We start from the raw sequence: 23,157 nt of genomic DNA, 5'->3' as shown, positions 1-23,157 counted from the left end.
ATATACTAAAACAGGTTGAAGACAGCAGCTGAAGATACAGAGTTACTGTAAAATGTCACATTTGACCAACATGAATTCTCTTAAATGTTTATTTCCATATTTATATCCCACCTATAATGAGAGCATGCCAATTGGGGAACAAATATAACATAATATTGCATAATTTTCTCTTAAACAGAATTACATCCACATAAAGTTAATGGAAAAAAACAAACAAACCCTGCTAATACAAACACAACTAACACTGCAATTAAAACATTAAGATCAAAGGAACAAAATAAAACAAAATCTCATCACCAGCCAAAGGCTTCAATAAACAAGGCCTTCAGTTTCTTTCAAATCTTTCGAAAAACCTTAAAATCGGTTATTTTCAGATCTTAATAACAGATTCCAAAGAAGAGGCTTGATTACTGAGAAGGCCCAATTACACATTTCTTGAAAATGGGCTTCCTTAGAACCTGGAATATAGAGCAAATGTGATGCTTAAGATCTCAGGAGTCGAATGGCAGTGTGTTTTTTTTACCATCTTGGACAAATAATATGGTACGGTTCCTTGTACTCTGAATTTTATCCACTAAGTAACCGGTAACCAATGGAGGCTGCACAAAACTGGCTTGATATGGTCATATTTAGAAATATGTGATATTAATCTCGCTGTGGAGTTTTGGAGAATTTGTAATTGTTAGGATCGTGGACCCTTGGGCCGGCTGAGACGGCAGGTATAGTGCTGTGGAACACAACAGTGGGCGTCGCAGCCGGGAGGCGGCGCTGAGGAGAGACTTCACCACTGGAGGCCCAAGGTCCCCCCAGGAGGAGCCCGTAGGGACCCGGGCCTCTTGGTCTTAAGTGGATCCTATGCGACCAAGGATCAGAAGAGCAGCCTGCCGAGGTATCTGACAATGAGATGGCGCCCAGGAGGTCAGGGGAGACTTCATCCTTGGAAGCCCGCGATACCCTGGGAGGAGCCCGTGAGGACCCGAGCCGCGGGGCTTAGGAGAAACCTCCGGGCGGGTGAAGAAGAAGTACCTGCAGCAGTGGAGAGAGACGAAGCTGAAGTCCAGAACAAGCCAAGGTCGGGAGCCAGAAGTCGAATGCCAAAACCAGGGACGGAAGCTGAAGCTGGAGTCGAAGAACGAAGCAAGGTCAGGAGCCAGGAATCAGATGTCGGATGCCAAAACCAGGGACGGAAGCTGAAGCTGAAGTCGAAGAACGAAGCAAGGTCAGGAGCCAGGAATCAGATGTCGGATGCCAAAACCAGGGACGGAAGCTGAAGCCGGAGTCGAAGAACGAAGCAAGGTCAGGAGCCAGGAATCAGATGTCAGGAACAAGCAGGAACCACAACTAGCTACTCCGAAGAGTGAACCTCGTTGCAAGGTGAGGGTTAGCTGTGACTGCCGGGTTTAAATAACCCGGCAGCATCAGACGTCACCAGGAGGCTGTCTTCAGTTTTTCCGTGCTGGCCCCTTTAAATCTAGAGCTCCTGCGCGCGTGTGCCTAGGGGGCGAGGCCAGCAGCGGATCGTCGTTGGCGTCTCCCTCGCAGGGAGGACGCCACGGTAGGCCATGTCTTGGGCCTGGACGGCCGAAGGGGGGCTCCCGAGGCTGGGGCGGGCCGCATGGTGAGTGGGGATCCCGGGGCACGGCCCAGGATCGCAATAGTAATGGACACAAACATTTTCGGGAGTGCAACATAACTCTTTACAATAGCCCAGTGCTGTAAAAACAAAAGCCTGGACTATTGCATGAAATGTTTTCTTCCAGAAATGGTCTTATGTGGTACAGTTGCTGTAACTTGTAATAAACATTAGCAAGAACAGACCTAATCTGAGGTATGTAACTCAGAGCTGTGTTGAACTGAAACCCCAAGTTACGATTTTGGTTCGAGCATCTGATTTGCACATCTTGAACCATTAATTCTGTAAAGTCTGGATAGATTTCTTTCTAGAAATCCAAAGAAATCCAGTTTTAGATATATTCAAGACCATAGTATTTGTTGTTTTCTATTTGATTCACCATCCACTAAAATAAGGCACATGTGAAATCTATCAACGGAGCTCTACATAGAGAAGGAATCCCTCTGAACAGTAGTGGTCCACTTGGTACTTGGCCACCCATTATTTAAAAATGGTGACCAATCAAAAGCAAATGTTTACCATAAATGTTTTCCATAGATAGCAGGATGAATTAGCCATTACATGTGGGATGACATCATCCGGCGACACCAAATGGATTAGTCTCTCCAAGATGAAAGCTTTAAGCTCTACTGAGCATGTAAGAACATGCCATACTGGGTCAGACCAAGACACCATCAAGCCCAGCATCCTATTTCCAACAGTGGCCAATCCAGGCCATAAGAAACTGGCAAGTACCCAAAAACTAAGTCTATCCCATGTTACTGTTGCTAGTAATAGCAGTGGCTATTTTCTAAGTCAACTTAATTAATAGCAGGTAATGGACTTCTCCTCAAAGAACTTATCCAATCCTTTCTTAAACTCAGCTACACTAACTGCACTAACCACCATCCCCAGGCAACAAATTCCAGAGTTTAATTGTGCGTTGAGTGAAAAAGAATTTTCTCAGATTAGTTTTAAATGTGCCACATGCTAACTTCATGGAGTGCCCCCTAGTCCTTCTTTTATCCGAAACAATAAATAACCGATTTCACATGTAAGGGAGTTCCTATGTAGGCATTGCCTCATGAGTTTCCTCAGTTTATACCAGAGCTAAACTAGCTATGTAGTCAACTCTCCAGGGAAGAGGGTAGATATTCCATGGCTAATTCTTGCTGATATCTATGGAAAACACTGTTTATGGTAAGCAAACTTGCTTTTTCTGTCAATAAGCAGGTTGAAATAGCCATTACATATGGGGAGTCGCAAGATGAGGGTTGCAGCAAAGCATATATTTAATAAGCAACCTGGATCATATAATGGAAAGTGGACTACAGTGAGAGCAGATTTTGCAAAACTACTTGTCCAAATTTACTGTCAGTCTTTAAGAGGTTATCAAGATAGTGGGACACAAAGGTGGGACACAAAGGTGTGAACAGAACACAAAATTGTAGCATTGCAGATATCTTCAATAAGTACTTCTCGAAAATAAGCAATAGAAGCAGCCATGGCTCTCACTTCATGAGCCTTCACAGTCAGTAACTTGCAATTTTGCTAAAGTGTAGCAATGGTCAATACACTCAGCCTGCCAGTGAGACAAAGTTCACTGGCGACCACTACTCTTATCCGGTTGGGATATGAGACGAACAGTTGGGAGGTCTTACAAAGTAGATGAGTTTGTTTCTTGTAATAAGCCCAGGCCCTTTTGGAGTTCAGAGTATGTAGGGGAGCCATTCCATTCCCATTTATCAGAAGGGTGATCAAAATGATAAAGTGGATGGAATGGCTCCCCTATGAGGAAAGGCTAAAGAGGTTAGGGCTGTTCAACTTGGAGAAGAGATAGACTGAGGGAGGATATAAGAGGTCTATAAAATCATGAGAGGTCTAGAATGCGTAAATGTGAATCAATTATTTACTCTTTCGGTTATTAGGACTAGGGGGCACTCCATGAAGTTAACAAGTAGCACATTTAAAACAAATTGGAAAAAATTATCTCACTCAATGCACAATTAGGCTCTGGAATTTGTTGCCAGAGGATGTGGTTAGGGCAGTTAGTGTAGATGGGTTTAAAAATGGTTTGGATAAGTTCTTGGAGAAGAAGTCCATTAACTATTAATCAAATTGACTTAGGGAATAGCCACTGCTATTACTGACTTTAGTAGTATGGGATCTAATGTGTGGGTACTTGCCAGGTACTTGTAACCTGGATTGGCCACTGTTGGAAACAGGATGCAGGGCTTGATGGACCCTTGGTCTGACCCAGTATGGCAACTTATGTCCTTATTTAGAGTTGGGTTTTTTTTTTTGCCTTCATGTGCATGGGGCCTAGGAAAAAAGGTAGGTAATATGATGGATTAAGATGGAAAGCAGAGACTACCTTTGGAAGAAACTTCAGGTGAGTAAGAAGAACCACCCTGTTGTGGAATAATCGCATGTACGGAGGATAGTGGATGAGAACATAGAGTTCACGGACTCTTGTAGCTGAGGTCACTACGACAAGAACCACCACCTTCCATGTCAAGTACTTTAGAGAAGCTGACTCCACTAGCTCAAAGGGAAGCTTCATTAGTTGGGAAAAGACCATATTTAGGTCCCATGAAACAGGTGGCTTTTGTACAGAGGGCTTGACATGCCACAGATCTTTCATGAAACAAGTTATCGATGGAGTAAAGATCAGTTTGCTGTCCACTTTAGTATGCCACTGAGGTGCACTTGCACTGAAGAGGTGGTAAGATCTGAGTGAGAAAAGTGGAGCAAGTATTTCAGCGGTTGAGTAAGAAAATGGGCCTAAAGCATTTTGTTGTCATCATTTGGAGTACCTATTCCATTTGAATGCATAATTTTAGTCGAAGGCGTTTGAGATAAGACAATTATGTCCACAATCTCTGTAGGCAAGTGGAGATCAGTGATCACTGAGCATTCAACATCTAAGCTGAGAGTTTCAAGGCTGAAAGGTTGGGAGAATATAATGTCTCTGAGTTAACAATGCAGGGTTTATTCACAGATATATAGAACGTCTACTGGAAAGTTGTATGAAATATGCATGTCAGATCTGTCTAGGCCACACTGGGGCTACGAGGATCAGCCAAGCACCTGAAGAACCTTTTGCACTGTCCTGGCAATAAATGCTAATGGTGGAAAGGCGTACATAAGGCTTTATTTATTTATTTATTTCGAGGCTTTTTTATACCGAAGTATAGCGGGATGCCTTCACTCCGGTTTACAGGATAAACAACTTATACATAGTGGTGACCAATTGGTAACTTATACAAATATGAGTATAACATCTTATATAACTTAAATAACTTGGTAAACAGGTTGGTGACAACAGTCACTGGGGCACTCTAGCAGGGAGCTGAGATAGGGTGGGGGGGGCTAGGGGGAATCAGCTTTGTTCCCAGTCAAGGAGAAAAGCATCTTGAGCTAGTCTATAATCACTTGGCAGAATTCAGTAAAATTTAGTTTTGTGTTCTGTTGTGATGCAAATGTGTCCACTGAAGGTAGATCCCCATAAGCTGAAAAGTTTGTGCAAAGGATAGCAGATGTAAGTAATTTGTGCTGCGGCACAGAAGACGCAGCCTCAAGGATGAACCCACAAGGCCTACGCCAGCAGCTGGCAAATGCACCCTGTAGCGGGACAGTCTGGAACTTCACCTTTTCTAGCAGCCTCCCCTGGCGGCTGGAATGTCCCTAGGGCGGTGGAGATGACAAAGTCCAAAGGCACACCGGGATCAGGGCAGGCAGCAGACTAATGGAGTCAGGTCCAGGCAGAAGGCAATCGTGGTCAGGTCCAAACAGAAGGCAATTGTGGTCAGGTCCAAGCAAGACGTCAAGATCCGAAGCATCAAGCCAAGGGTGGATGGAGACAAATTGAAGACACTGGACAAGAAAAGGATAAGGCAAGGCTGGACAAGGATAAGGCAAGGCTGGACAAGGCTGTTTTATTGTAACTGCAATTATTTTCGCTCAGCACTTGTTATTTGTTTTTTTTTTATTGTAACCTATTATCACACCCCCCCCCCCCCCCTGTTTATTGTAAACCGGCATGATGTGATACTTATCACGAATGCCGGTATAGAAAAAACTCAAATAAATAAAATAAATAAATAAGGAGGGCTGGAGAAGACAAGGCTAGACTAGGCAAGGCAGAGGAACCAGGAACGCAGACATGAATCAGGAGCCAACATGCAATAGTAACATGCACTATTTCAGGAGTAAAAGATCCATTGTTGAGACGCACGCTTATGGGGAGGCAGCAGCCTTGCTGGCAGCAGTAAGATGAGTGTGGCAGTTTGCAGGAGCATTCTGTGAGCCGCCAATCATAACAGTTTGTTAGCCACTGGATTACTGTAGAGAACACTCGTGTGCATGATACACAGTTGTGTTGATCTGCTAGCATTTTGGAGATGCCCAGCAGATAGATTGCTTGCATAACGGCTTGATTTCTTACTGATCAATACCAGATTTTTAGGGCTTCTTGGCAGAGAAGCCATGATGCTGTTTCTCCTTGCTTGCTGAGAAGAGACTGAATTTAAAAGATATTAAGGATATTTAGATGAAACTTATTAGGTAAGACTGAGTTGGGCTCTGACAAAAAATGACTGAGAAGGCTTATGAGGCAACACCTGTGCGAGAACTCCAGTACATGCTCAGTAGAGCTCAAAGTTATACTAGCTTGGAGAGAAGAATCCTTTCAGTGCCCCCAGATGACATCACCCCACATGTAATGGCTAATTCAGCCTGTTATAGAAGAACATGAAAAATATAGTAGCACGGTACATAAATGGCAGATAAGGACCATTTCTCCCATCCAGTCTACCCAGTGACAGTGTACTATTAGTGCTCACCCCTCAAAGGACAAACAGGGAGCAGAAGATCAAAGGCACAGCCTTACAGTTGCTTGTGGCAGGAATTAAATTCAAGAGCATATTGACATATTTCCATATTTTATATTACATTATAAAAATATTTTTCCAATCTTTCTTATTTCTATAGCATATTTCTTTTTATTGCATGTGAAAAGAAAGGATTTCAAGCATTAGCATAGGCAGATGACCTCTGAGATGGGAAGAGAAGGAGAGGATGAGAGACAAGGGATGGGAAAAGGAGCAAGAGGACTGGAAATGGGGAGAATTAGGAACCTAGAATGGGTAAGAGGAGGGAGAAAGAGAAAGGACGGGGATCAGAGGTGAAGGATCTCGGATTAGGGGTTAGAGTGGGGATTCTAGGGTCTGGGAGAGGTAGGAAGGAAGGGAGATTCCAGGAGATGGTGGACAAAAAGCAAGATCATGGGAGGGGGAGTTTCTCTAACCTCCTACCCAATCTGGTATATATACACATATACCCAAGCACCAATCCCTTCTCTCTCACACACACAAACACTGCTCTCTTTCCGGTTCCCCTCTCTCTCACACAGAACCTTGCATCCCAGCCAATCCTCTCATCTCCTAGCCCTTTACTCACTCCTCAGTGACTCCCCCACTCAGCTTCTCCTAACCTCCACGAAATGATCCCCTTTGCTGTCTGCTCCAGGCTCAGTACCTCCTGCCCCTTCCCCTCCTGTTTCCTGCAGCTAGATAAGGAAGTAGAGAGTTGTTCTCTGCTGAGTGAAATTCAGCACAGCAGAAAGGCAGCCAGCCCCCACATTTTTGCTGCCTTAGGCACAGGTCTAGCGTGCCTGACAAAAGCAGGCCAGAGTCTATCCAATTGCCCCTGTCTACGCTGCTCTAAAGAGGTCTCCCAGTTTCATATTATTTAGGCCAATTTTCAAAAGGCATTTACCCGTTCCATTTTTTTTTTATCTGGGTAAAAAAGCTTTTTGAAAATTGCTTTCTCTGTATGGGGGTAAAATTATATGTAGCGGGACTCCTGTTTGGATGGTGTGCTGCATTCTGGGAGCTCCAACGCCGGGACTCCTGTTTGGATGGTGTGCTGCATTCTGGGAGCTCCAACGCCGGGACTCCTGTTTGGATGGTGTGCTGCATTCTGGGAGCGCCAACGCCGGGACTCCTGTTTGGATGGTGTGCTGCATTCTGGGAGCGCCAACGCCGGGACTCCTGTTTGGATGGTGTGCTGCATTCTGGGAGCGCCAACGCCGGGACTCCTGTTTGGATGGTGTGCTGCATTCTGGGAGCGCCAACGCCGGGACTCCTGTTTGGATGGTGTGCTGCATTCTGGGCGCGCCAACGCCGGGACTCCTGTTTGGATGGTGTGCTGCATTCTGGGAGCGCCAACGCTGGGACTCATCTGGCGAACGGGGAACCTTAACTTCCTGGGCCCTTGTCATGGACATATCCATAGATGTCTCAATCCAATCACCAACCACTATTTGTTTGCTGTGGAAGGGGTTCTCCAGGAGGGGCCAAAAAAGACACCATGGAAAAATAAAGAAAATACTAGCACACTCAACATACTGTCCTATGCTCCAAGGGAAAAGAGAGTGAGTCCAAATTAGTTTTCAACAAAAATTTACCTTAGTTTAACAATCAAAATTCAGGCAAGAATTGTGAAGATCAAAAACACGAGGAAAATCAGTATAAGAAAGTGTCTTATCCATGCCTCTCTATCTGGCAGTTCTCTCTCCAAAATTCCTTCCCCTTTAAGGGTAGGATATCTGTTGCAATTCCAGTGACAGACTGTTGGGAAAAGGTGACAAAATCCTTTATTCCAAAACTAGTCCTTAGATCTAGCAACTCCTACTGGAATGTCCAAACAACTCAGAACAGTTATCACCCCTGGCTCCAATCCCTTAGAAAATGTAAAAGGAATAAGGGCCAGTCCTTTCAGAATCTCTTCTATTAGGAACTGGTTCCACTCAAAATCCAGAAGTAGCAAAAGTCTTAAATTCCAAGATACACTGCCTAAGTCACTTCCACTACAAAGCAGAGAAAGCCTCTCTGTCCTCCTGGTCAATCTACCTGGGGGATGGCAGCAGCCTCCCACAAAAAGGTGGGGATAAAGCAAGGGAAGGATTAAAAAAAACAAACCCTCCCACTGCCTATGCTAGAAAAATACAGGAGAATCTTAATGACAGGAAAAGCCGGGTCACAACACATGTAATTTAAGGAGGTGCTCTGGAGTAACGTTAGGTTGGGTGAAGCAACAATGTGGGCAATTTTGGATTTTCAAAATTTCAGGTTTTTTGGTTGGAAAAAGTATCTGCATAAAAAGTAGGGGCAGATCTCTACAGGTACTTTTTCCCTGGGCAGTTTTCAAAATGGAAGGTATAAGCATACTTTCTCTTTGAAAACTGTGCAAAATCCACGGGTAAAAGTACCCATGCATTTTTCAACTGCCTGCAGTTGCAAAAATTGCCCCTCTGTCCTTAGTTGGTACTTACATCACAAAATATAAAACTTGTTTCGATTTTTCAAATGCAATACTGGGAAATATATATCCTGAGTACTGTGGTAAGAAAATGAAATCCATGTCGCCTTAACCAAAGTCAAACTTCTGGATGGCCAGTAGCACGACTGCTCCATTTTTTTATTCTCACTTTAAACACACAAGGTCCATCATTAGCTAGTTGGCAACAATCACGCTCCTGAACCTGTCCACAAGCTGGATGCTTGGCTGCTTTCAGCAGATCATATTACTAGCCATGCACAAGCTGCTTGACTCTAGTATGTAAGAAGTCTCATCTCTGGAAAGTGAAATTGCTTACCCGTAAAAGGTGCTCTCTGAAGGCAGCAATTCAGTCAATAGTGGGTCAAAGGATTATGCTTTGTGCCAAATGGATGAACTTTCTAGAACTCTCTGGAAAGACGTAAAGGACTTTAATGCATATGGGTGAAAATTCCTGAGCTGCTGCAGCAACCTTTAGTTCTAACAGCAACTGACTAGGAGAGAACAATTCCAAAAGAGGAGAAAGGGGATTTGTGTGACTGGTGAACTGCTATTTTCAGAAAAATACTGTTGCTTATCAGTAACAGGTACTTTCCATAGACAGCAGAACAAATCAGCCACACAAATGGGTGATGTCATCTAATGGCACTGAGAAAGAAAAGCTCATTCAGAGCTGTAAAAAAATGGATGTAGTTCTAGGCACCCGTGGGTCTTCCTGTATAGACACTGTCACATGAGTCTCCTTAGTCTTTACAGCAAGCTATCCAACTCGAAGAGGAGGAGGGTGGGGATTGTGTGGCTGAGTTGTCCAGCTGTTTACAGAGAAAGGAAATTTGGTTCTTACCTGCTAATTTTCGTTCCTGTAATACCACAGATCAGTCCAGACAAGCGGGTTTTATTCATCCCTACCAGCAGATGGAGTTAGAGAACAAAACTTTGGGCACTGCCACATATACAAGAGTGCCACCTGCAGTCCCTCAGTATTAATCGATACCCAAGCCAAGATAAGAAAAATAAGGAGCGAACGAGGCTCCCAACATGGATACCTCTGACCAACTAGATAACTATGCAGAAAACGCTAAACCTAGAAATTGAAGCCAAAAAAAGAGAAAATCTGCTTTGCAAATAAATACAGCAGTAGACCAAGCAGTCTTTTGGCAGAGATCCTCAGGGCGGGCCTCTGGACTGATCTGTGGTATTACAGGAACGAAAATTAGCAGTTAAGAACCAAGTTTCCTTTCCTGATCATACCCAGTATCAGTCCAGACAAGTGGGATGTACCAAAGCCCTCTTACACTGGGCAAGAACCCGAAAGACACGCTTGAAGAACACTCTCTCCAAAAGGGGGGCTGCCGCCGGGGCCCGCACATCCAAAGGTAATGCTTGGTAAAATTGTGCAATTAAGACCACACCGCGGCTCTACAGATCTCTTGGGGAGACACCTGCTGACACTCAGCCCAGGACGGCGCCTGAGCTCGAGTCGAATGTGCTCTAAGACCCACTGGAACCGCTCTTCCTTTTGATACGTAAGCTGCAGAGATCATCTCTTTCAACCAACGAGACAAAGAAGCCTTAGACGCCTTTTCGCCCTTTTTTGCTCCCCCCGAACAGGACGAACAAATGATCAGAACAATGAAAAGCATTAGTGATTTTCAAGTAACGTAATACCACGTCTCACATCCAAAAGTTGAAGTTCTCGTCCCATCGAGGGATCCCGATACCAATCCAGAAACCCGGGCAACTCCACTGATAGGTTTACATGAAAAATAGATGCCACCTTAGGAAGAAACGAAGGTACCGTACGCAAGGACACCGTATCAGACGATATCCGGAGAAACGGATCACGGTACGAAAGCGCCTGCAATTCCGAAATCCTTCTAGCCGAATAGAGAGCTACCAAAAAGACAGTCTTCAGAGTCAGGATCTTCAAAGATACCCGATTCAGAGGCTCAAACGGCTCCTCGTAAAGGACCTGTAGCACGAGATTAAGATTCCATTCCGGACAAATGTGACGCAGAGGTGGACGGAGATGTTTGACTCCTTGTAGAAAACGCACCACATCCAGATAGGATGCCAAGACCTTCCCCTGGACTCTCCCTCTGAGACAACCCAAAGCAGAAACCTGGACCCGAAGGGAACTATGGGCTAATCCTTTGGATAAATCCACCTACAAAAAAGACAAAATATGGGACACCAAAACCTGAAGAGGGTCCAATCCCTGTTGTCCACACCAGGTCTCAAAACACCTTCCATACTGTAGAATAGGCTAAAGAGGTAGCAGGGCATCTCGCTTGGAGCAGCGTGGTAATTACTGGTTCCAAATACCCCCTCATGCGCAATTGCCTCCTCTCAAAAGCCAGGCCACAAGTCAAAAGCGATCCTCCCAATCAGAAAATACAGGACCCTGACGCAGGAGATCCGGTAAATGGGTCAGGCGTAGCGGTCCGTCCACTGCCGGCCGCACCAGATCTGCGAACCACGGACGGCGAGGCCATTCCAGAGCCACCAGAATTACTGTCCCCGCGTGGCCCTCTACACGCCTGAGTACCTTTGCTATCAGCGGCCATGGAGGAAAGATGTACAGGACTCCTCCAGTCGGCCACAGACATACGAGGGCATCGAGCCCCACTGCCCCAGATTCCCTCTGGTGGCTGAAAAACCTTTGCGTCTTGTTATCGAGACTCATTGTCATGAGATCGAACTGCGGGGTTCCCCACCACTTGCAGAGAAGCTCCCAGGCCCTCTGAGAGAATTCCCACTCCCCCGGATCCAACTGCTGCCGGCTGAGGTAATCCGCCTGGACGTTGTCGACTCCTGCAACATGGGAGACGGCAATTCCTTCGAGATGAAGCTCTGCCCACTCGAACAGCAGCTGAGCCTCCCGCACTACCGTGGAACTCTTGGTTCCCCCCTGGCGGTTGATGTAAGCTACCGTGGTCGAATTGTCCGAGAAAACTCGCACCATCCAATCGCGGACCAAGGGTAGAAACTGCTCCAGAGCTTGGCGCACTGCTCTCGTCTACAGGCGATTGATGGACCATTTCTGTTCCAATGTCGACCAAAGGCCCTGAACAGACCTGCCCAGACAAACTGTCCCCCAGCCCCGAAGACTTGCATCCGTGGTGACCACCACCCACTACAGGACCTCGAGAGGCATCCCCTTCTCCAGATTGTTCCGAATCATCCACCAGGCCAGACTGGCCGACTCCATCAGAGCCAGGGGCAGGAAATATTGTTGCGACAAAGGATTCCAACGGGACAACAAGGCCTCAAGTGGGCAAACGCCCAGGGCACCAGTTCCAATGTGGACACCATCGAGCCCAGGACCTGTAAATAATCCCAGACCTTCGGCACCTGTAGACGAAGCAGATGCGCTATCTGCCCCTGAATTTTGTTCACCCTGTCGTCTGTAAGAAACACTCTGCTCTGCTGGGTGTCGAAACAGGCTCCCAAGTATTCGAGGGAACGGGAGGGGACCAGATGGCTTTTCAGCACATTGATAACCCAGCCTAGAGATTCCAGGAGCAACCGAACTTGGTCCATGGACCGCACACATTCCTCTAGTGACTTCGCCTGTATCAGCCAATCATCAAAGTACGGGTGCACCAGCAATCCCTCCTGGCGCAGCACCGCCACCACCACCATCACCTATATAAAGGTCTGCGGGGTGGTGGCCGGCCCGAAAGGCAGCACTTGAAACTGATAGTCATTTCGGGGGCATCACGGCATGAGCCGGCGCCTCCCCAAGCCCCGCACCGTGCATAGAAGGTGAGCGGTGCTGATGCTTCTTCTTCTTTCTTCAGTGCTCAGCCTGGTGCCGAGGTCAATGACAACAAACCTGAAGTCCTTGACCTGGAAGAAAATGACAGGGGCCGGTCTCCGGCACCCCTATCCACCAGCATTGATGAAACCGAAAGCCCTGCCAATGTCGATGGCATGATGCCCATCGGTGTAGCTCCATGGTTAATTGCTGCAGATGCCACCGATGCAGACATTGATGGTTCAGACTTTCTCGCCCCAAAGAGTTTTTTCATCTTATCGATTCAAGCGCAACATCCCTTGTTGGTCATCTGGGCGTTTATGCAGCAACCCCGGATGTCATGTGATGCCCCCACATCTCATGAGGGTCTGTGATGGACATGGTCCTCGGGCACTGAGGGCATCGATAAAAACCAGATGAGGCCATGATGTAACAAAAAGAAAGGGAATAAACGAGAGCGGTGATGGTGGGTAGTCGAAGCTGGTAGGCACCAAGACACTGCCACCACCGGGGGGGGGGGGGACACAGAAGCAAAAATAAACTTACTGAGAACACTAAAAAGCTAAGGAACCGGGAGAGACCTGGCATCTAAGGAAACATGAAAAGAAACAAAATTAACCAGTGAAAAAAGTTTTCCAAGGCAATTTTCTAAGGAAAAGCCAAGAGCTCACTTAACCACGAGGCGAAAGCTCTGTGGAAAATAGACTGAAGAGGGACCCTGCATGGATGTGTGGTTATAGGGCATGCTCAGTGTACCTAGTGAAAGTTCCAGAAACTTTGACATAAGTTTTCCATGCCGGGCTCCATCCGATGGTATCACACATGTATAAGGACCACCATCTTACTTGACCTAGGAGAACTTCAGGATCCATTCATATGGAGATATACCATGGGGGAAACTACTGAAGCCACAAGGCCAGGTATTCTCAATATGGACCAGGCTGGTGTTTGCCAATTCTGAAACCTTCTCCCATGATCTTTATATTGGTGGCCTTTGGTGGGAGCTAAGCCTTAGCTTCAGTCATGCATAGTAGAGCCCAGGTAGATTCCAATTTTGATATTGGGCTCAAATGGGATTTGGGGTAGTTGATGAAGCCCGGTGACTGCAACACCAAGATGATGCTCTCTATGCATTTTTTTGCTTTTGTCCAATGTGTGCTCTTCATCAGCCAATCATGCAAATAGGGAAATACATGAACCTTAAGTGTGCACAGAAATTCTGTGAAAACAGCCAAATATGTGAACACCCATTGTACTGATGCCAAGCCAAAAGGCAGTATGTCGTACTCAAGGAGTTATTCCTTACTACAAATATGAAATATTGCCTATGAGTTGGATGTCTCTATGCAAGTGTATACCTCTTAAAAGTCCAGAAAACATAGGCAGTCTCTATTGTTAAAAGTGGGATTACCAATCCCAGAGTAATCATTTTCTCATTTCTCAGAAAATGTGTTCATGGCTCTTAGATCTAGGATGGGACAGTACATGTTAGTTATGCTAGTCTTTTTGGGAACCAAGAACTACTCAACAACAAAAAAAAAAATCACAGGCTTGATTGCCCTGGTCCGCAAGGACATTTCTGACTCAGTGGGTCCTGATGTTGAGCAAGTTTTAATGCTTTTCTGGCTGGGCAACTTGGAGGGAGTTTGAATAGATGTAATTTGTAGTCATCCTTTATTATCTGAAAGACCCAGCCATTCAAGATTAGAATGAAAAACTTCAGGCTCCTTCCCCCACACTCCCCCGACAGGGAGGTCCTCTGCAGCACCAGCTATATGCTCTGGATTCAAACCAAAACCCATCCCTGGTTTTGACTGGGTTGGTGTATGGGTCTTGGAGCTTCTTTGCTTGTGATGACAAGGCCTTGAGTCCTGCTATCTAGAGTGCATGAGTCCACGCAAAAAACCAAAACAAACAAAAAAAGGTTTCCTAAGTGGGCCACTATAAAATTTCCAATGTGAACAGTGGTTCATAAGTGTACTGTGATGGTCTTTTATAAATTCGATCATTTCTTTAACTTAATCTCTAAAGAGATTATCATCACTGCAAGGCACATCAGCAAGCCTTTCCTGAAGCCTGCAACTAAATGCCTACAGCCAGTAATGGCTGTGGCAGAAGCACTTGCTGCCATTTCAAAAGCATCATAGGTCATATGGACCAGCTGCTAGTGACACAACTCACCAGTCTTCAACAAGTTAAGGATTTCAGCCAAGTTATTGAAGGAGAAACTGGGCCCTTTTAGGATACTGTATAAATTCTTTATTACATAGATCTGGTAGGACACTATGCAGGACTGGATCATAGCCTTCTGATAATGCTTTATCCCAAAAAGGGCCTAATTTGTGAATTACATTCTGGGGCACTGAAGCATGGATTCTTGCTTGCTTGGGCCTTTTCACAGCAGATTCAACCAACATACTGATGTAGTAACTGAGGCCTACTGAATCCCTCATTTGCCTTCAAGAGTGTGAAGTATGTTGCATCAAGACTCCCAAATCCTCTTCCAGACTTCCAGAGGGGTGGACAAGATCAAGCTATTCCCCTGCTTTAAGGTAAGGAAGTAAATAAGGTTAGGAGGCAGGGCTTTACAGTATATTGCACATATAGGAGAAAGAACAGAACCTTGCCTTTAGCTAAATGTTGTATTAAGCCAGCTATTCAATATTTGCCTGAATTATTTCAAATGACACCTGGTCTTTTTGAGTTTTCAATACTCTTGTTTTGTCTTTGAAAGTTTGCTAACAGTGAAAGGGAATCCTCTGGGAGGAAGGTGTTCATTCCTCTTTTTAGTCATCCTTTGATTACTTCAAATTATAGGATATACTGCCCCTGTACAGAAGCCAGATTTTCTGAAGGCAATCCTCTGGAGTAAAATGCTTATTGGTTTAATTATTTGTTATTGTTCTGTGAAGCAGAGGTTGTTAATATATTCAGAAGTCTGCATTATTCTTGCTTCTCTGTTGGATCACTTGAGAAAAATGTGCCCTACAGCAGGTGAACAGACAAGTGATCCTTGTTGTTTTTACAGCTTTAAATATTAAAAAGGGAGCCATTTTTTTGTTTAACCATGAACACCACACATTTGAACTGCAAAAGTACACTGAAGTCCATTTTTACTGCTATAGTTCAACACATTCAGAACAAAGTAATAACTTACGAATTTCTTCCACCACATCTGGGTCACACTCTTTGTATTTTTCTACTTCTGCCTTTAATTTTTCTTTTCGTTGTTGATGAGCTGCAAGTTCTTTTGCTAGAGTGGCTCGCTCCTCCTAGGTTTTAATGCAATGGAGATTGGGAGAATATTCATATTCATTTTCTTTTAAATGTATTGTAGTATTTTGCTAAAACATTAAGAATCTGCTTTTATTTCATTCTAGAAATAGATATTTGCACCTAAAATTACACTTCATAATTTGTAACTCTACAAAACGTGTTGAAGATCTTAAATGCGGAGCAAACATTTACAAATCTCATGGTAATGATATGTAACACAGGGCATGACATGTTCAAAGAAGAAGTGAAGAAAGTTTCCTGGGACATCTCTTAGAATAGAAAAACATAGGAAACTTCTACTTAGGTAGCCCTTATTCTTTGGCCTTTTTGAACCAGTATTTGCAGCAGCTAAGCAAGTGGCTCAGCAAGTTATGTGAAAACTTGCACTGTTCTTTCAGAACAGCAGCTTCAATTTGACAGGATTCGGGGTTTAAATATGAATGCTCTGTGGCTAAGATGCTTGCAGTATGCCATCAAATGTGGGAACTGCTACCAAGCTATTTATCAGTAGGAACCTTCAGCTTTTTATAAGTCTACAATCTACTGCACAAAACTAGCATATATATTTTTTTTAATTTAAATTTTTATTAATTTTCATCAACGACATAAATCTTGAAAAACAGGAAAATATGTTGTACAATGTAACATCAACATACTCATAACATAATATCTTTTCCATATCAAAAATCAACTAATACATTGTTCATATCTCCTATAAATTGGGGAGAAAATAATCATCAAAAGAAATAACATACCAAGGAAAAAGAAAATTTTAAGGAGTAGGAAGTTATTACATTTTTTTTTTTTTTTTACTGGGCGTCTGTCTCAGATGTTAATATCCACTATAAATGTTTAACTGAATTGGTTCCCAAAAGCCAAACTTTTTTCCTTTATAAGTGATCAAGCATAAACATGGAAATTTTAAGTAAAAAGTGGCACCTAATGCAACCAACTCTACTTTTCAAAGATAGAAAGGTCCTCTTCGCCTGAGTGGTCCTTGTCACATCAGGGAAGATTTGGACTCGGTGACCACAAAATAAGATATCTCTGACAGAAAATTTTTTTTTTTAAATTTTCTCCTTATCTTGTTCTGCCACACACGATATTATTAGAGTAGCTCTGTTGTTAATCAGGTCGACCGACTCTTCAGCATACATATTTTTAAGCTTATGACTAACCTAATCAATAGGGATGTGCATTCGTTTGCAACGCATTGGCAATCTGCAAGGTATATGTCCCTATTCGTTGTATTCGTAGGTTCACAAAATGCATCGCGATCCCCCACGAATATAACATATCATATTAGTTTCATTCTTTTGGCTCGCAGTGATTTCTTAGCGGCCGTTAGAAATAGGAGATAACAAAAACCAGGCCTTTCCTGTGAGTCATAAGTGACTTCACAGCCCTGTCACAGAGTGGGTCAGACAGGTTGGCAAGGAGACCAGAATGCAACCTATCAGAGCTAAGCATTTTTTTGTAATGCAGCCAATCGCCACTCTCACTCAGTGCTCTGTGACACTATTCCTGATGACACAGCACTATTTATATGTTAAGCACACGGCGTGCCACGCACTTTCTTGGCAGGGATGGTCTGGGGAGGTGACTGCACTCAGAGCTTGCCTGAGTGTCTCAAATCTGTATTCAATTGCTAGCTACTTTGATAGAATTTTCCATTGAAAATTGAAAAAGATATTTGTTCGATTTGGCTGCAGTACTGCCACCAGCTAGCCATGCTTTTTTTGACCGCACATTTTTTTTTTTTTTTAAATTGAGACAGTCTCTCTATCTCTGCCACTGAGAGAAGCTGCTAGCAGTGGCATTTTTCAGCTTATTTTACCCCTTGGGGTCGGTTGCAAGCAGGATTTGGGTGTTGTGGGTGGGAGATATATTAATTAAATTTCTAGCTACTTTGATAGAATTTTCCATTGAAAAATATAATTCTTTGTTTTTGCTGCTGTGCCACGCCAGCCATCTTTTTATTTAACTGCAGTTTGTTTTTATTGAACTCAGGCTGTCTCTTTGTGCTCTTTTAAGCCAAGAAGACATGCAGTGCACTCACTGGGCATCAGTGGGCACTGGGCACTTTTGCAGACTCACATATGTATTATTGGGACAGCAGCGCTCTCTGAAGCCAAATCCCCAGTGGGCCTCTTTTGTAGTTACAAGCTTGATGTGTGCACATACAGGGGTCCCACTTTTAGTGTACATCCAGGCACAGCTTCGTGGGCCTGGGAGCACTTTTTCAGACTCACGTACTTTGGGAGAGCGGTGCTCTCTGAAGCCAAATCCCCAGTGGACCTCTTTTGTAGTTACAAGCTTGGTGTGTGCACATACAGTGGTCTCTATCTTTGATTGCTGTGCCTGTCCATCCAAGCCTTATGTCCCTAAAAGGGGCTTGACCTCTATCCTCGAATGCTGTGCCTGTTTGTCTGTCCAGGCTTTACGTCCCTACGAGGGCTTGACCTCTATCCTCGAATGCTGTGCCTGTCCGTCCAGGCCTTACGTCCCTACAACAGCTTGACCTCTAACGCTGTGCCTGTCCGTCCACATTTTGAATGTAAGAACATAAAAAGCTGACTCAGGATGTTTGGAGCTTGCATATTTCATATGCTCAATAGTTTTCCTGACCTTCATAATATGGGCCATGTTCCTTAAATCTTTCTTAGGTGCCAACAGTAATGTTTCTAGTACTATAGAAAACTGGTGGTAGTTGCACTCTAGTTCATCCTCTGTCTTCCCATAGTTTACAGAGGCACTGTGTAAACTACAAAATCAACATAGGTTGATATTGTAGATGTGGGCGGGAGATGACATCAGCGCTTCTTTTGGTCCTAACGGCTGAACCCTCGTTACAAAGGGAACCCTCAGTCTCTGGCAATTCAAAATACTAATCCTTCACAGCATGGATCCTTAATTAAAACAAACGCGCTTTGAAGGCTCGTGCTCCACTCTAGGGGCCAACCCATTCCGGGGAGCCCTTTCCTGCTAAAAGGAAAGGAAACTCTCCCCGGGGTAGCCAGCCAGCCTTTCTCTTAGTACCTGTTGACCCATGTTGAACCACTGTTCACATGGCACCCTCCTCCGCCTCGGCCTTGAAAATTCTCGTTTGTATATCTGCTAACTCCACCAGATTTTAAAAGACCAGCGAGAGCTCAATAGACACCAATGGAAACACCCCATTCTAGGGAGCCCTTTCCTGCGCAAAGGAAAGGGAACTCTCCCCAGGGCCAACCTGTCTTGCCCCTATCAAAACCACAGGGACCAGACTACCTCCGCTCTGCCAGCCTGTCTTGCCCCTATCAGCTTTCTTCCACTCTGCCTTGCTGCCATACACCAGATGACTCACTCAACTCCTTGTGGTGTTCTTGCCGCTATCATGGTTCCTCAGTGTGTTGGTGCTAGTCTTTCTGCTTACTATGTTCCCCCTTCATTGTGCTGTAGGATATTGATGCCACTTGTCTTGCCACTTTGCCTGTCGTGCTGCCTTCGAGAGTTCATGCATCTGATATTGGTGCTCTCTTTTGAAGCTGTGGTGTGTTTTTGATACTCTTGCTGCTGCTTTGCACCTCTGTTAAAGCACTCTTGCCACTCCTGGTACCCCTTTAAAGTGCCTTAGGCTATTCATGCCACTTTGGTGCCACTTTGCCACAGTCTAAGTACCTTGGAGCTCTTTTCTCATTCTGATGATTGCTCCCAGAAGTTTCATCAGAATTGATAAGAAAACTCCAATTCTGCAGCCAAAAATAGGCTGCAAATACTTCCCCCATTGACTTTAATGGGAAATCTGAAAACGAATAAAACTAATCAACGAATTGGTTTTCCCCCCTATGAAACAAATGCAACGGATTTGGGTCCCAGCGAAACGAATACCGAATCAAAACACATTTTTTCCTTCTGCACATCCCTACTAATCAATCACATTTCTCTCTCAAATAAGGAATAACATTTTAAATAGTTTAAGCTTTCTATATTCTTTTTTGCAACAGAGACCAATGGCATCAGAAAATGTATTCTCCCTTTGATGTATAACATCCAAGGTGAATGACAAGAAATATCTGACTTCCCCCAATGACTAAGGAGTTTGGGCTGATCTAAGTAGATTATACACTGTTCTCATCTGTTACTGCATTCCAAGTTACATTCTCCCCTATACTAAGTGTAAGCTATTTCCAGTGCGCATCTCTTCACGAACATACAGAAATAAGACTATACTGATGTTATATCAATATGTGTACAGAAATATGTAGGGCTGCAAATTTAAACAGAGGTGGAAAGTAATGAGCGATTTAAAACAATATCACAGACCAACAGTCTCCAGTAGATAATAGGAGATTAGCCATGACTGTGAACCAATGTTACAGTTTACTTAAGCCATACATTGAGTCAATTAACCGAACTCTTAAGATGCCAGTACTCTCCCATCACAAATCATAATAAATCATCCCCATGCTTTAACAATATTTTTCTACATGTGCTGTATCCTGACAAAGAGAATGCAGAATCTCGGGTTTAGCTGACTTGCTCATTTTATAGTTTTCAAAGACAAAAACCATCAGAATTATTAAGATAACTGTACCGTATCTTGACGCCCGACTCTGGCTTTCTCAATGCTTTGCTGTAAGCTCTTTTTTTTTTGGTTGCTTTCTGACATCTAAAAGAAAAAAAAATAGACCAAAGAGATAGGTCTGATAAAAGATATGTTTTTACAAGCATGTGCTTTTACATTACTTATACTTAGTCACGCAAACGTGGATTCCAAGCCACAACACTACCAAAAACATTGCTCTTTGAAGCGGCTTTCGTACTAGAAGCTGAAATATGACCTCTCTCTCAAGTTGTGCTTCTCAATCTCTAACATAACTATCAGATATGCAGAACTGCTCTTAGAAACGTGATGTCAGAAAAAATATCATATGGCCTAGTCTACCCATCCACACCAAGTTCTCAACTTTACAATCCCTACCACTCTTTCTGAGATGATCTGTGTTTGTCTATTGCAGGGGTAGGCAACTCCAGTCTTGGAGTGCCACAAACCTGTTTGGTTTTCAGGTCATCCACATTCAATTTGCATAATGTATATCTGCATGCACTGCCTCCATTGTTTAAAATGTTTCTCATGCATATTCATTGTGGATGACCTGAAAACCAGACTCGTTTGTGACACTCCAGGACAGGAGTGGCCTAATCCTGGTCTAATGCTTTCCTAATTTTAGATAATATCTTCAATCTCCAACACCTTCACTGGAAGGCTGTTCCATGCATCTAACACCCTCTCTGTAAATAGAAATATTTCTTTAGATTACTCCTGAGTCTACCCCTTTTCACCCTCATATCATGACCCCTTGTTCCAGAGTCTCCTTTATATTGAAAGGGGCCAGCTTCCTGTGCATTGACACCTTGGAGGTATTTAAATGTCTATCGTACAAGTTTAGCGGATTATTTACTAAAGGTTTTCTTCCCATTTTGTATCTATGGGAAAAATGCTTAATAAATATGGCCCTTAGATAAAGTCCTTTGGAGACAGGGAAATACCTACTGTGCCAGAATGTAACTTGCCTTGAGCTACCAATGAAAAGGCATGAGCTAAATCTAAATAAATATTTACTCTTGGGGAGGCAGGTAAGTAATAAGCATGGCTAATTCATCCTCCTCTCTACAGAGAACCCTGTTTACTGGTAAGAAAATGCGTTGTCCATTAATAAGCAGGGATGAACTAGCTTTGACCTACGGGGTGTCCCAAGCTGAGGGCTGCACAGTGCAGCAATACTGAAAAGGCTGCCTGGCCCCACTAGTGAAGAATGAACTTCTGGATGAACAGGCTGAGCAAAACTGCATATCCAAAACTACCATTGTCTCTTGACATGCTGCCTAGATAATAGTGAGATGTGAAGGCGTGCACAGATGACCAAGTCATAGCGTTGTAGATATCAATGGAAGCAGCCCAGAGGTGAGCCACTGAAGCTGCCATAGCTTATTTGATGAGCTTTGACAGAGTCTGAAATCTGCAAGTCAGCCGATGCATAATAGTGTGCAACACAGTCCACTAGCCAACTAGACAAAACTCTCTTGGCTACTGCTACTCCCAGTCTATTGCAACCATTATTGGGACCAAATTCACAAAATAGCTGAGAAGCTTGATGATGAAGCAGAGTTCTTCATGCCAAAGAGTGAAGAGCCTTTGCCAGTTTATGTGCATGTGATCTTGGAAAAAAGGTAGGACAAACATTGGCTCAATTAATGAGGAAAACTGATACCACTTTTGGGAGAAACTTAGGGGGCATACACAGAACTACTCTGCTGTGAAAGAACTGGAGATATAGTGAATACGTAACCAGTGCTTGTAATTCACTGATCCTATGAGCAGATGTGGATAGACACTAGAAACAGAACCTTCCACGTGAGGTATTTCAAACTAGCCAACTCCAGAGGTTCAAAGGGAGGCTTCATGAGTTAAGCAAAATGATACTGCAATCCCAAGGCACTGAGGTTTACTGACAGGAATGCCACAAGCCCTTCATAAATTTGGATACAAAAAGGATGAACAGAGATTGGCTGTCCTTCCAGCTGCTGGTGGGTATGCCACAATAGCACTGAGGTGTAATTTCACCAAAGACATGAGACCAAACAGATAATGGAGCAATTCCTTTGGGCTAACGACAAAAGGGTCTAGTGAGTTGGACTGGCATCAGGACAAAAGTCTTTTCCATTCAAAGATATAGAACTTTCTAGTTGAAGGCTTCTAGCCAAAATCATGCTATCTTCAACATCTTTCAAAAGAAAGATGAAACTTGCTCATTTTCAACATCCACATCAAAGGGCCAGAAAGGACAGATTTGGATGGTGGTGTCTGCCTTCTTGCATGATTGACAGAGAAATTCCCAATGGAATTGGAGGCTATGCAGACAACCGAATGAGGTATGGAAACCACACTTGCCCTGGCCACACAAACAATGAAAATCATTCTTTCATGATCATGAAGCACCTCCTAGACTTGTAATCAATGGAATTGGAGGATATGCATTAAGATGACCAACATCCCAGTTTAGAAGAAAAGCATCAGAAGCTGAACTGTATTTAATTGGAAACATGGAGCAGAACCTTTCAACTTTCCTGTTTTCCGAAGCAAACAAGCCAATTATTGGTTGATCCCAGTGGTTGAATAAACTGT

At 43.9% G+C, this 23,157-nt stretch overlaps 1 protein-coding gene across 3 annotated transcripts in view; it reads right to left on the bottom strand.

Moving 5' to 3' along the window:
- Positions 1 to 23,157, bottom strand: part of MND1 (meiotic nuclear divisions 1) — a 111,455-nt gene that overhangs the window by 7,172 nt on the left and 81,126 nt on the right. For 2 of the 3 annotated variants that reach the window (XM_029609911.1, XM_029609829.1), the window contains exons 5-6: positions 20,566 to 20,640; positions 15,871 to 15,985 (exon numbers count right to left, since the gene is read on the bottom strand). In XM_029609911.1, coding sequence (XP_029465771.1) covers positions 15,871 to 15,985; positions 20,566 to 20,640 — 190 coding nt within the window. The remainder of the gene's footprint in view (positions 1 to 15,870; positions 15,986 to 20,565; positions 20,641 to 23,157) is intronic. The other variant, XM_029609994.1, reaches the window with a different exon arrangement.

This window comes from Rhinatrema bivittatum, chromosome 1 (genome assembly GCF_901001135.1).
Source record: "Rhinatrema bivittatum chromosome 1, aRhiBiv1.1, whole genome shotgun sequence".
NCBI lineage: Eukaryota > Metazoa > Chordata > Amphibia > Gymnophiona > Rhinatrematidae > Rhinatrema > Rhinatrema bivittatum.
Note: the sequence above shows the minus strand (reverse complement) of the source record. Positions and strands in the feature narration are given on the sequence as shown.